We start from the raw sequence: 14,990 nt of genomic DNA on the forward strand, positions 1-14,990 counted from the left end.
GATGGACATTTTATGGTTACACAACCTATCACATTGCTATAATCTTTTTATATGGACTATAAACTGAAGGATTCATGAATAAATAGTTGTGGAACGAATCATTTGAGTTTCCATTATTTCTTATGGGGAAATTTGCTTTGATATACAAGTGCTTTGAATTACAAGCATGTTTCCGGAACAAATTATGCTCGTAATACAAGGATTTACTGTATGTACCTAGTCAGGTAGGTACTAAATTGTTCAAGATTGCAAAGTGTATGAACAGCTTAGGCACTAGTATACTCAGGGTTCAGATAAACTTGCAATCAGCATAATGTCTTGAATTTGAGATGCTGTAAAAAAAAGTTTCACCCTCTTGAGCTGCTTCAGCGTTGCTTTTGTTACATCACTATGGGGTTGATTTACTAAAACTAGAGTTCAAAATCTGGTGAAGCTGTGCATGGTAGCGAATTAGCTTGTAGCTTCAACTTGTTAACCAGTTGGTAACCGCCCTATAGCCAAAATACGGCTACAGAGCGGTTACTGTACTCTAGGAGGGCGTCAATGTACGTCCTCCCAGAGACTGCTTTGTGCGCGCCCGAGCGGGCGCGCACACGCGATCGCCGGTGCTCGCCGGGTCTACGGGACCCGCAGCAACAGCACTCGCGGTAAGGAGCCAATGGACGCGGCTCCTTACCACGTGATCGCGCCGTCCAATGACGGCGCGATCACATTTGTAAACAAACCCTGCGGCTGGGTCAGATGCAGGTCATCTCTCTCCTCTCCTCACACCGTTGCAGCGTGAGAGGAGAGGAGAGAGATTTTTCAAATCAATAGTAAGTGCCCAGCAATCCCCAGCAGTCCCCAGCAGTGCCCAGCAGTGCCCAGCAGTGCCCCAGCAGTGCCCCAGCAGTGCCATCTGTCCCCTAGGAAGTGCCATCTGTCCCCCAGGAAGTGCCATCTGTGCCCCAGGCAGTGCCATCTGTGCCCCACTAGTGCCATCTGTGCCCCACTAGTGCCATCTGTGCCACCTGTGCCCCACAAGTGCCCCAACAGTGCCACCTGTCCTACACCAGTGAACACCAGTGCCACAAAAGTAAAAAGTAAAAGTAAAAACACTGCCACATCAGTGCCACAACACTGCCACCTGTGCCCATAAGTGCCACCTGTGCCCATAAGTGCCACCTGTGCCCATAAGTGCCCACAAGTGCCGCCTGTGCCCACGAGTGCCGCCTGTGCCCACGAGTGCCGCCTGTGCCCACGAGTGCCGCCTGTGCCCACGAGTGCCGCCTGTGCCACACCAGTGCCGCCTGTGCCACACCAGTGCCGCCTGTGCCACACCAGTGCCGCCTGTGCCACACCAGTGCCGCCTGTACCAAACCAGTGCCGCACCAGTGTCATCTGAGCCACACCAGTGTCATCTGAACCACATCAGTGCCGCCTGTGCCCATCAGTGCCACCTGTGCCCATCAGTGCCGCCTGTGCCCATCAGTGCCACCTGTGCCACACCAGTGCCGCCTGTACCAAACCAGTGCCGCCTGTACCAAACCAGTGCCGCACCAGTGTCATCTGAGCCACACCAGTGCCACACCAGTGTCATCTTTGCCACATCAGTGCCGCCTGTTCCCATCAGTGCCACCTGTGCCCATCAGTGCCGCCTGTGCCCATCAGTGCCACCTGTGCCACACCAGTGCCGCCTGTACCAAACCAGTGCCGCCTGTACCAAACCAGTGCCGCACCAGTGTCATCTGAGCCACACCAGTGCCACACCAGTGTCATCTGAGCCACATCAGTGCCACCTGTGCCCATCAGTGCCACCTGTGCCCACCAGTGCTCATCTGCACCCCACCAGTGCTCATCTGCACCCCACCAGTGCTCATCTGCACCCCACCAGTGCTCATCTGCACCCCACCAGTGCTCATCTGCACCCCACCAGTGCTCATCTGCGCCCCACCAGTGCTCATCTGCGCCCCACCAGTGCCATCTGCGCCCCACCAGTGCCATCTGTGCCCCACCAGTGCCATCTGTGCCCCACCAGTGCCACACCAGTTCCACCTGCACCACTGCAGTGACGCCTGTGCCCACCAGTGCCGCCTGCTAATCAGTGACCCCAGAGCCACAGCAGTGCAACCAGAGCCACACCAGTGCCACATTTGCCCATCAGTTACACCTGCGCCACTGCAGTGCCACTAGTGCCCACCAGTGTTCTGCAGTCCAGCCTCACTAGCCACCAGTATGGCAAAAATTTTTTTTACCACCGAGCAGGCCTTCCAGAAACTATGGGCGTCTGATGACAGCTGTGAGGAGTCTCTGTCCGATTCCGATTCGGCCTATGAGCCCGTAACAGGAAGCGGGTCTGATACTGATTCAGAGGAGGAACCTGTGCCCGTTAAAAGAAGGCGTTCTGGCGTGGAGCAGCCTACTACTAGTGCAGTGCCGTCCACCTCGCAAGCAGTGCCGTCCACCTCGCGAGCAGTGCCGTCCACCTCGCAAGCAGTGCCGTCCACCCCGCAAGCAGTGCCGTCCACCCCGCAAGCAGTGCCGTCCACCCCGCAAGCAGTGCCGTCCACCCCGCAAGCAGTGCCGTCCACCCCGCAAGCAGTGCCGTCCACCCCGCAAGCAGTGCAACAAAGGTCAGGCACCAGTAGGGTGTCCTCTCTGCCCCAAAGGGATAGGGGCCATGCCAGCCTTCCCTATGGCCTTCAAAACCCCCTGTGGCTGCCTTCGAATTCTGGAGCATCAAGTATCCCCCCTTTCACCGCCCAACCAGGTGTACAGGTGAACACCGATAATTTTGACACGATTGATTTTTTTCATTTAGTTTTTACAGACGAATTATTGTCATCTATTGTGGCCCAGTGCAATCTCTACGCTCAGCAATTTATTCTAAGCAACCCCGATTCCAGCTATGCCCGCCCCTTTCATTGGAGAGACCTGACCGTAGAGGAGTTTAAAATATTCTTAGGCCTGACCTTCAATATGGGTCTCTCAAAAAAAAACAAAGGGTACGCCTATTGGTCTACCAAAGCCATCCACCACATGCCCGTCTTCTCATCCCGTATGCCCAGATCCCGATACTTCATGATTCTACGGTTCCTCCACTATAATGACAACACCCAGTGCCCTCCCCGAAATGACCCTGCCTTTGACAAATTATTTAAAATTCGGCCACTTCTAAATTTTTTTTCTGAAAAATTCCCCCAGTTATATACCCCTCAACAAAATATTTCAATAGATGAGTCCCTTGTAAAATTCCACGGCAGGCTGGGCTTTAAACAATTCATCCCAAGCAAAAGGGCCCGATATGGGGTGAAGATGTACAAACTGTGTGACCGAGACACGGGGTACATCTACTCCTTCATTGTTTACGAAGGGAAGGACTCCCAACTACATCCCCCCGAATGCCCCGAATACATCGGAACAAGTGGAAAAGTCGTCTGGGAGCTCATCTATCCACTACTTGGAAAAGGATACCACCTTTACGTGGACAATTTTTATACTAGCTTGCCCCTGTTTAGAAATCTTTACCGGAGAGACACCCCAGCATGTGGCACAGTGAGAATAAACAGAAAGGGCTTCCCCCAAAAATTGGTGAATCAGAAGCTGAGACGAGGAGAGACGACGTCTTTACGGAACCAGGAGCTATTGGCTGTCAAGTGGAGGGACAGACGAGATGTCCACATGCTCACCACCATCCACAATGACACCTACGTGGAAGTCCCCAAAAGAAGCGGCCCAGTGCAGAAACCATCTTGTGTCTACGACTACAATTTATTTATGGGTGGCGTAGACTTCAATGACCAGATGATTGAACCCTATCTTCCCTCCCGAAAATCCCGTCACTGGTATAAAAAAGTGTCCATTTACTTTTTCAGTTTGGCCTTCTATAACTCTTATGTTATCTACAAAAAAGCAACACAGAATCCCGTTCCATATCTACTCTACCAAGAAGACGTTATCACCGCCCTTTTGTTCCCTGAAATGCCACCAGACATTCTTCGCACTGATTGCGTGAGCAGACTTCACGAACGGCACTTTCCTGACAAAATCCCCCCCCGTCGAACAGGTGCAGCCCGTCAGAAGAAATGTCGGGTGTGCGCCAGAGGAGGAGTCAGAAGAGACACAACAGTTTATTGTCCCGATTGTCCCTCCCAACCAGGCCTCTGTTTAGGTGCATGTTTCCGCCGTTACCACACTATTGAAAATTATTAGATAAACAAAATTCAAATTCCCTGTCATTTTCCTCCACACCCCTTATGCCACTGCACTGTACCTACCTCTGCCTTCTCCGTTACCGACCCTGGACTGTTTTATACGACCACGATTTTGCCTAATGCTAAAAATACCTCTGCTTTCTCTGGAACTGACCCTGGCTTGTTATACGACCACTCTTTTGCCTAACCCTAAACTGTACCTACATCTGCCTGCTCTGGAATTGACCCTGGACTGTTTGACCACGTTTTTTGCCTGCCCCTTGGATTGATCTTTTACCCTGCTATGCTAGTGGGAACACAGGAGTCTCACACATGTGAGGGGCTCCAGAATTGTTTTTCTGGATGAAAAAACTAATTTTTTAGTTTTCTCATTCCCAGATTAGGGTCTGGTTGCCCGGAGGCTTCAAAGAGATTTGGGTGGGAGAAGCCTCTACCCCTGTCCCCATTCTTTCCTGGCCTTACTACCAGGACCAATATTTTGGCACTGCTGGCTATGTACCGACTATGAACAATATTGCTGCCTGGACAATTCCATTCATTGTCGCTGACCACGTTCCTGCCTGCTGCCTGGATCAGGGCTCTCCTCCTGTGGACAATTGCACTACTAAAAACACAGGTAATCCTTTTTTTTTGTACCCATTACTCAGCAGAATGTATTTTAGGGTGTAATTCTTGGTATGTACATGCTGTGTTAGAAATATGAAGGGCCTTCAAAAATGTGATAGATTGTAAGGAAATTGGATGTGTAATTTGTGTCCCTACAACACCTGATGGTGCTTCTTGGATGTTGGGTCTCTATGTGGCCAGGCTGTGTAAAAGTCTCACACATGTGGTATCGCCATACTCAGGAGAAGCAGCAGAATATATTTTGGGGTGTAATTTTTGCTATGTACATGCTATGTGTTGGAAATATCCTATAAATGGACAACTTTGTGTAAAAAAAATGCGTTTTCATTTTTTTTCCACATTTTCCAAAAACATCTGCAAAAAAATGAACTGTTCAAAAGACTCATTATGCCTCATAGATTATACGTTGGGGTGTTAGCTTTCCAAAATGGGGTCACTTTGTGGGCGTTTCCATTGTCCTGGTGCTCCAGGGCCTTCAAAAGTGTAATAGGTGGTTGAGAGATTAGATGTGTAATTTATGCTCCTAGAATGCTTGAAGTTGCTACTTCGGTGTTGGGCCTCTGTATGTGGCCACGCTGTGTAAAAGTCTCACACATGTGGTATCGCCATACTCAGGAGGAGCAGCAGAATATATTTTGGGGTGTAATTTTTGCTATGTACATGCTATGTGTTGGAAATATCCTATAAATGGACAACTTTGTGTAAAAAAAATGCGTTTTCATTTTTTTTTCCACATTTTCCAAAAACATCTGCAAAAAAATGAACTGTTCAAAAGACTCATTATGCCTCATAGATTATACGTTGGGGTGTTAGCTTTCCAAAATGGGGTCACTTTGTGGGCGTTTCCATTGTCCTGGTGCTCCAGGGCCTTCAAAAGTGTAATAGGTGGTTGAGAGATTAGATGTGTAATTTATGCTCCTAGAATGCTTGAAGTTGCTACTTCGGTGTTGGGCCTCTGTATGTGGCCACGCTGTGTAAAAGTCTCACACATGTGGTATCGCCATACTCAGGAGGAGCAGCAGAATATATTTTGGGGTGTAATTTTTGCTATGTACATGCTATGTGTTGGAAATATCCTATAAATGGACAACTTTGTGTAAAAAAAATGCGTTTTCATTTTTTTTCCACATTTTCCAAAAACATCTGCAAAAAAATGAACTGTTCAAAAGACTCATTATGCCTCATAGATTATACGTTGGGGTGTTAGCTTTCCAAAATGGGGTCACTTTGTGGGCGTTTCCATTGTCCTGGTGCTCCAGGGCCTTCAAAAGTGTAATAGGTGGTTGAGAGATTAGATGTGTAATTTATGCTCCTAGAATGCTTGAAGTTGCTACTTCGGTGTTGGGCCTCTGTATGTGGCCACGCTGTGTAAAAGTCTCACACATGTGGTATCGCCATACTCAGGAGGAGCAGCAGAATATATTTTGGGGTGTCATTTGTGGAATATACATGCCATGTGAGAGAAATAACCTGTTATAATGACAATATTGGTATGAAAAAAAAAAAAAAAAAAAAATCTTAATTTTGCAAAGAATTGTGGGAAAAAATGGCAACTTCAAAAAACTAACTATGACTCTTACTAACTACCTTGGAATGTCTACTTTCCAAAAAGGGGTCATTTGGGGGGTATTTGTACTTTATTGGCTTGTTAGGGTCTCAAGAAATGAGAGAAGCTGTCAGTACTTCAGGTGTGATCAAATTGTTCAATTTTCAGAAATTGGTACCAAAGCTTGTAGACCCTATAACTTTCACCCAGACTAAATAATATCCAAATTTTTTTTTTTTTTTTACCAAAAATATGTAGCAGTATGCATTTTAGGCCAAATGTATGAGGAAAATTACTTTTTTACAAAATGATATGATAGAAATGAAGAAAAATTCATTTTTTTACAAAATTTTCGTTCTTTTTTCATTAATAGCGGGGAAAAAAAAAAACGCAGAGGTGATCAAATACCACCAAAAGAAAGCTCTATTTGTGGGAAAAAAAGGACAAAAATTTCATTTGGTTACAGTGTTGTATGACTGAGTTATTGTCATTCAAAACGTGAGAGCACCAAAAGCTGAAAATTGGTCTGGTTATTAAGGGTGTTTAAGTGCCCAGTTGTCAAGTGGTTAAATTAAGCTCCGACAATAAAACCTGGAGGCCGATTGGTTCCTATGCAGAGCAGCACCAGACTTTGCACTCTCAAAAATCAACCCCAATGACTTATAAGGGCTCTTCCACACTGAGCGCCCGTACAGGTCCGCCTGTCAGTTTTTTTTGCGGACCTGTACCCGTGCTCCTCTATGGAGCCGCGGTTGTCAGCGGTGACATGCCCGCTGACATCCGACCCGCCAAAGTGTGACGGAGGAAAAACCTACTTTTCATTCCGTCTGGCCAAATCGGATTGGGTGAACACGGACATACGGTCCGTGTTCATCCGATCCCCCATTAGGGGGAGGAGAGAAAAGACAGGGCGGTCCCTGCACAGTGTGCGGGGACCGCCCTGTCATCCGCCGGCTCAGCGGTGATCAACGGAGCGATCCCCGCTGAGCAAGCGGAGGTTCACGGGGCGGATCATTACTGATCCGCCCAGTGTGAAAGAGCCCTAAGGGTAAAAATCTATCAAATCAAGAACCTGTCCTGATTTCTACTGCTAACTCCTGAGGAAAGGAGGCAAAACTGCTGAACAAATAAAAAGCTACTGCTCCCAGAGTGCTGGGGTCTTGGGTTTTGCCTGTGTGGGGTTTGGATTTCATCCCATTGTTTGTAAGAGATTTTATTTGGTTGTTTCCTGTTATATAACTTTAATATGTAGTTTATGGGGTACTGCTGATTGCAACAGACCACTTCACAGCAGTAGCATCAAGGAGAAATGGAAGCAATAGAAAAGTGCCCAGTGCAACCAATAGACTTTCCCCTTTCACGCTGTAGAATGTATTGTCATGAGAAGAAGCTGCAGAGTCAATGGGAGCTTTACCAAAATCGCATGTCTAAATTAAACATTTAAGGCAAAAGTGAAATGTTCCATCTGACCTCTGCCCACTCGGGATACGTGACTTCCCCAAGCTGTGTTCAGATAGGTCGCATCTTTCTCTAAGTAATATCACAGGACAGCATTTTTGCCACTTACACCCAATGAAGGCAATATGTATGACATTAAATTATACGTTGGTCTGCAGAAAAGGAAGACTGTGGAACGCTTGTTTTATTATTTCTCTCCTATGTCACTAAGTGGAAAACCAAGTTATAAGGCTTCCAATACAGATTAGATAGCTGGGGGAAAAAAAAAAACACACAAATCTGCAAGCATGTTCAAGCAAAATAGAAGCCAACATTTTAACCACTAGCCAACCAGGCCAATTCTGACATTTCTCTCCTACATGTAAAAATCATAATTCAAAATTGCACACGCTCGTGGAATGGCGCCGGTACTTAAAAATCCCCATAGGCGACGCTTTAATTTTTTTTTCTGGTTACATGTTTTGAGTTGCAGAAAAGGTCTAGGGCTAGAATTATTGCTCTCGCTCCAACGTTCACGGCGACATCTCACATCTCCAACTTCCGGACTCGGCCGTGACGGAAGTGATGTCACCACAGCTCTGAACCCCGAAGCGTTGCGTGACTGCTCAATGTCACTTTTTCAAGTCGTGGCCGAGTCCGGAAGTTAGAGTACACATTGTTATATGCCGTTTTGTGTTCATCATAATTTTAAGTTTTTTTACCTTTAATAAACCAATGCTTATTTGAATTACTACACTATGGAGTCCCCCCTTTCCTCTCTATGTTACCTGAGCATCTAAACAGGAAACCTGATCGTGGTCAATCGAATAGGAAAAAGCGATCGCTCAGTTACTGGGAGGTTATCAGAAAGGCTTATTTTTAAGCCAGATGAGGTGAGAGGCTGGGGGAAACATGGGCACTTGCACAAGATTGAAGCACTTGCACTTTTTCTTGGCATTTAGAGAGTATTTCATCTTTAAGTGGATTTTTGCACTTGGAGTTTTATTCCACATCATTTGGACTGTTTTAACATATTTACCAGCACAGGGAACTTTTTTTGGCACTTTTTTTTGAAAATTGCTTGTTTACACATAAGACTGAACATTTTTATTGCACATATTTACCAATATTTTTTGCACATTTTTTTTTTTGCACTTTCATTTGCTTATTTGCACAGAAGGGACTGAAGTAATATTGTTCATTTTCACTTTATTTGCATTTGTTTACATGCACTAAGGGAATTGTTTATACACCTGAATATTGGTTATATACTTTATATTAGATTAATTTGAGTAAGAGCCACTTCACCCCCTCTTTAACAACTGTATTTAGTGTGTGAACACCAGGGCCGGTACTAGGGGTGTGCGGGACGGGCATTTGCCCTGGGCGTGATGATTTTGTGTGAGAAGAGGGCGCAGTTTGCCGGGTACAGCCCTTCCCAGGCAGAATATGCTGCAGAATATAACACAGGCAGAGAGCGGCTTTGTCCCTGCATGTATCCACCCCCTGCCTGCACAGTGCACTGTACTAAGTCCTTCAGCAACAGTAGAGTGTAGCAGGCAGTGCTCGTGAGGTTGGGAAGGTATCAGTGCTTTCCTGTGTCAGTCTACATGCACACAACAGCGGCTTCTCTCCCGCTTTCCAGTCATTTCTATCTCTCCTGCTTGAACTCTTATGCTGCGTACCCACGATCATTTTTCGGGTTCTAAAAAATTACGTTTTTTTTGTCATTAAAAACGATCGTGTGTGGGCTTCAGAGCATTTTTCAGGTTCTAAAAAACGGGCAAAAAAAAATTTGAACATGCTCTATTTTTTTACGACGTTTTTAATGTTGTCATTTTTCGGGTTGTAAAAAATGGTCGTGTGTGGGCTTTAACGACGTGAAAAATCCGCGCATGCTCAGAAGCAAGTTATGAGACGGGAGCGCTTGTTCTGGTAAAACTACCGTTGGTAATTGAGTAAGCACATTCATCATGCTGTAACAGACAGAAAAGCGCGAATCGTCTTTTACTAACACGAAATCAGCTTAAACAGCCCCAAGGGTGGCGTCATCTGCATGGAACTTCCCCTTTACAGTGCCGTCGTACGTGTTGTACGTCACCGTGCTTTGCTAGAGCATTTTTTTTTCCATGATCGTGTGTAGGCAAGGCCGTTTTAATGATGATGAAGTGGAAAAAAAATTGTTTTTTCTAGAGCCTGAAAAACGTAATTTTTTAGAAGCCCACACCACTCCTGTGTGAACCCAGGCTGAAGTCATTATGACAAGCCTAGGTTCACACAGGAGCGGTGTGGGAAACAGCATGTGATTCAGACAGGAATCGCACCACATTCATGTGATTCTTTACAGTGCGATTTGAGCTCATCCAATCGCACTGCAAAGGTATTGGTTTTAGATATTGGAGCATTTGCACAAGTACAAGTACTCTTGCAAATGCTTAGTATCAGCAACAATGACAATGAAGGGTGACGATAATTGGGGGGAGCGCAGTTTGCCATCTTCACCCTGGGCACCAAATGACCTTGTCCCAGCACTGGTGAACACTGCTTTTGTTGTGGCATCTGCTTGTGTAAGCATAGGATTTGTATACCCGTTGTGGTTTGCACACCAGTAACCCCTATTATACAATAGAAAGCTGCTTCCAATGGCAGCACACAAAAAAAGGAGAGCCAGCGGGGACCCAAGAAGAGGATTTGGGCTGCTCTGTGCAATACCATTGCACAGAGCCGGTAACTATAACATGTTTGTTATTTTAAATGACTTTACAAACACTTTAAACCTATATTATAAAAAAATAAATAAAAAAATGATACAACATATTTTCTTATCTTGAAAAAACACTGACTCATGTGCAATAAAACCAGTTTGGGACCTTCGCCCTGGGCACTGGATGACCTTGTCCTGGCACTGTGGGAGGTCTTGAAGAATATGCAAGTTGAAACTGAAATGTATGTGTCAGTTTATATTGTGATTCAACTTGATTATGCAATAGTTTGATTCTCCGTACGGACACCTTTAGTTAACAAGAAATTCAGTATTCACCTAGCATGTGACTATTATGGGAACAGGAATATTGGACTCATTCCAGAAATGATTTTGCTACTGAAGTTTAGAAATAAAATACATGACTCACTGCTGCATGTAACCACCCTGTTTTCCTTCACTCGTACTTCTGGAGTAAAGCTGTCCTTAGACAGTTAGTTTCTTTAGTTCCTAACAGATTCCTCCATCTACACAAATAAGGTGGATAAAGGAACCCCATCCCCCCACCCTATGCCCACCGGGACAATATTTCTGCTTCCACAAGGCAATGCCCCAACAACCAACCATCCTTACCTCTTGTATGAGAGCATTATGTCGCAAGATTTTTCGTGCTTTCATGATACGCACTATAGCAGCTTGAAGATACATTTTTCGGTCTTCATCTACAGCACTTCGGGTCTGTTCCACTTCCTGTGAATGATAAACCTGGATGTTTAACTATTTCAATATGGAAACAGTTTGAATGTGTTCACATCTATCTTATATTCTATAAAAGTCAGGAACCAAATACCTGGGTGAGAGACTTCAGACACAAGAAAAATGCAATTATGAATGTATTACAAAAATGAAACATTGCAGGTGGACCTGAATCTGCCTTTATAATGGATTCCTGTAATCTGCTACACAGCCTGGGTAAAGGAGGGGTCACTTCTCCAATCCAGTTTCAGGATCTATTGTTTTCAACACAGTTTGCATGCTTGGTGTTGTAATGCCAGTGCTGAACATGCATACAGGAGGAGGAGCAAAAGGGTATATTCAATGTACTGCTGCCCCTTCTTTCTCCAATAGCAGCCAAGGGGTGGGTCCTTCACCAAAGCTGTATTGCTTACCTGCAGTGAGTGGTTAATGACGTGAAAGTCAAAAGTAGACTCTAGCCCTTCTATACAGTTTGTGAACAAGAATCTCTGAATAAACCTAAACATCCTTAAAGCGGAGTTCCTACCACACTTACATGTTTGCACCAGTCGCTTCATAGCAGCAAGCTTTTTTTTTTTTTTTGGCTTGATTTCCCTTTTTTTCAATGGGGTAATCCGTTTTCTTCCTGTTTAGCATTGCCATGGCGAGGTACGTCATTTCCGCCATCGGATCATGCTGCCCCCCCCCCCCAATGCCTTCTGGGACCTGTGAAGGTGTCAGAAGACAGGACCATTTAGAAAGTGCCAGGCATCTCCCCATAATGAGCAGAAGGACCAGGGCTGTCTTTAATGTTGATTGTACCCTGGGCGAAAATTTTCTTGGGGCCCCCCATGCAATTTTTCTCTCCACCTGCTCTGAGACATACAATAAATATCAGCTAGACTTAAAATCAGTCTACTGTATCAGATCAGGCAGTGATTGCGATTGGTTGCCAGAGGTTACAGCATATCATTACCACTTACTGACTGGTTGCAAGAGGTTAAAGCACACATAACAGCTCACGGGTTAGTTGCTAGAGGTTACAGCTAGGGGTGCCACGGATCAAAAAACTCACGGATCGGATCGATCCTCGGATCAGGAGTCACGGATCGGATCATTTTCGGATCAGCAAAAAAAAAAAAAAAGAGACAAATCGTGTTACACCCACCAGAGTTTTATATTTCATAGTTATTTTCAACACGAAATGGAGCTTATGTGCTTAAATACAGTATATGTAAATCCGACGGACTGTTTACATGGTACATTTTAAAAGCCGCAGCAAACCTGCTGACCTTGCATGCTTGCTAATGTGACAGAACACCTCTGATTTTCACATTTAACTAAATGTTAAATGTGAAAATCAGAGGTGTTCTGTCACATTAGCAAGCATGCAAGGTTTGCTGTTGCTTTTAAAACTAAACAGTCCGTTGGATTTCTAAATACTGTATTTAAGCACATAAGCTCAGTTTTGTATTGAAAATAACTATGAAATATATGATCTGACACACACAGCAGGGCTCTTCCTCCACCTGTCAGTGATTATTGTGGGGTATGATGGTGTCCCCATAGTGTGTGTGAGTGTGTGATCACAGGGAACACGGTGTGGAGGGGAGGGATGTGTCAGGCTCATACAATGTATTCACTACCGTATGTGTTCTGCTCTCTGATGGTCTCCTCGTCCAGTGCTGGGGATGCCGAATAACATCCTCCCCCGTCCAGGAATACAATCACAAACACTCGGCCTCCCCCTCCTCCCCCCCGGGCTCCGCAGCACATCTCCTTTTCCCTTCACACACAGCTCCGGCCAAAACACACACACACGCTGCCTTGCTTGTAACGCGCCCGCTGATTGGTTTGGAGGCAGGGCAGCTCTGGGTCATCGCTTCTGTTAAGTATCCTGATTGGCCGAGTGCTAGTGTTTCGTTTCCCGCCTCCTCCTTTCCTGTCAGTCAGTGTACTGCAGTGAGAGGAGGCTGAGGGAGCTCACAATCTACGGATCATACGGATCACATGTGTGCCGATCCGAAAAGGTTGATCCGTGCGGATCACGGATCAATGACGATCCGTTACACCCCTAGTTACAGCACATGACTTCTGCTTGTTGATTGGTTGCTAGAGGTTACAGCACATCATCTCTTCACTGCAGAGGGGCATGATATACATATGAATGCAGTCTCTATTTACATATGAATGCTCCTGCTATTTACATATGAATGGTGGTTATTTGCATGTAAACACAGGGTCTGCAGGCAAATCATCTTTACACAATAGGGCAGCGCTGGGCAGCATTTCACACTGAGATATCAGGACACAGCACAGGACTAAAACTTTAAGGGACAAGGGAATTTAAACTGGGATAGCTGGCAAGTATGAGGCAGCTGCATTGGGCCCCACAACAATGACAGGGCCCAAAGATGGGCCTTAAAGATGGCCCTGAGCAGGACCCAGCTGTGAAGACTTCACTGTTGGTTTCCCTTACTAGCAATGCCAGCACCTGAAGACGATAGACTGATCGGCTTGGGGTGTCAACATTGCAGGCTCCCTGGACAGGCAAGTGTCCTTATATTAGAAGTCAGCAGCTACAGTATTTGTAGCTGCTGACTTATTTTTTTACCCTCAGGCTGGAATTCCGCTTTAAATATGATATAAAGTCCAATTTCTTCTTAATGCATAAAGTGCTCTTCCATGTGCCAAGGTGAAATTTACACTCACCAGATGGTTGCAGCCAACAATCCTTGTGTGTTCAATTCTGCACAGTATTCTGTGAGTATTTTGTAGACGCAATAATATTTGCACAAACCAATATACACTTATTGCGTTATTATGTAGCAGAATACATATCAGCCTAAACTGAGAAAAAAATTCGTTTTTTTTTTATATATTTGTGGGAGATATATACTATAGCAAAGAATATTGCTTTTTTTCCCCAAAATGTTTGCTCTTTTTCTGTTTATAGCACAAAAGAAAAAAAAAAAAAATCAAATATCACCAAAGAAATAATCCATTTGTGAAAGAAAAAAAAAAAAAAGTCAGTTTTGTTTGTGTACAACGTTGCACATTTGCGCAATTGTCAGTTAAAGCGACGCAGTGCCGAATCGCAGTAAATGCTCTGGTCATTAAGGGGGTCAAATTTTCCGGGGTTGAAGTGGTTAATAGAGCAGAGCCATACAGCCTCCAAAGCCTCCTGCCACAGCTCTCTAGGTTTATCACCTACATCCCTTTGCCATTTCTCACATGCTTAATTAAGGAAGTTTTCCAAGTATACCTCCATGAGCATGGCAGAACAATTAGCGATCAATCCCTTTGTGGAGGATGATTGTTGCGATTAAAAATTAGGATGGGTGGACAACCCTGAGGCCCCTAGGGACTGCTGAGCCGTCACATTATGTTTCAGTTGTAGATAATAAAAATGCATAATAGAGGGACCATCATTCCCTCTAATAAGCAGTTGAGTAGATGACCAAAAATATGTTTAAAATGGATTACCCCGTAACCTCGCCATAAAGAGGCATGTTGCAATTTGGCAAATTCTGGGTAGGTATGGTACTCCCAGATAGGGCGAAGCCCCGTGTACCAAGTCACTTTCTGACGCTGCATTTTAACAGTTTTAATAAAAATATACTACACTATGAAATGATCTCTGGAATTTCTTGCTCACTCACACTGAGTAAATGGGAATTTACAATAATGACATCCACAAGCTGGTTGGCATCTGGACTCCTATGGAGAAGATTCGAAATCCCATGTACGG

General features: G+C 45.1%; 1 protein-coding gene across 2 annotated transcripts in view; it reads right to left on the bottom strand.

Moving 5' to 3' along the window:
* The window catches only part of CUL2 (cullin 2), a 144,998-nt gene that overhangs the window by 12,762 nt on the left and 117,246 nt on the right, over nucleotides 1-14,990 (bottom strand). For both annotated transcript variants that reach the window (XM_040352654.1, XM_040352653.1), the window contains exon 20: nucleotides 11,138-11,254. In XM_040352654.1, coding sequence (XP_040208588.1) covers nucleotides 11,138-11,254 — 117 coding nt within the window. The remainder of the gene's footprint in view (nucleotides 1-11,137; nucleotides 11,255-14,990) is intronic.

This window comes from Rana temporaria, chromosome 5 (genome assembly GCF_905171775.1).
Source record: "Rana temporaria chromosome 5, aRanTem1.1, whole genome shotgun sequence".
Taxonomy (NCBI): domain Eukaryota; kingdom Metazoa; phylum Chordata; class Amphibia; order Anura; family Ranidae; genus Rana; species Rana temporaria.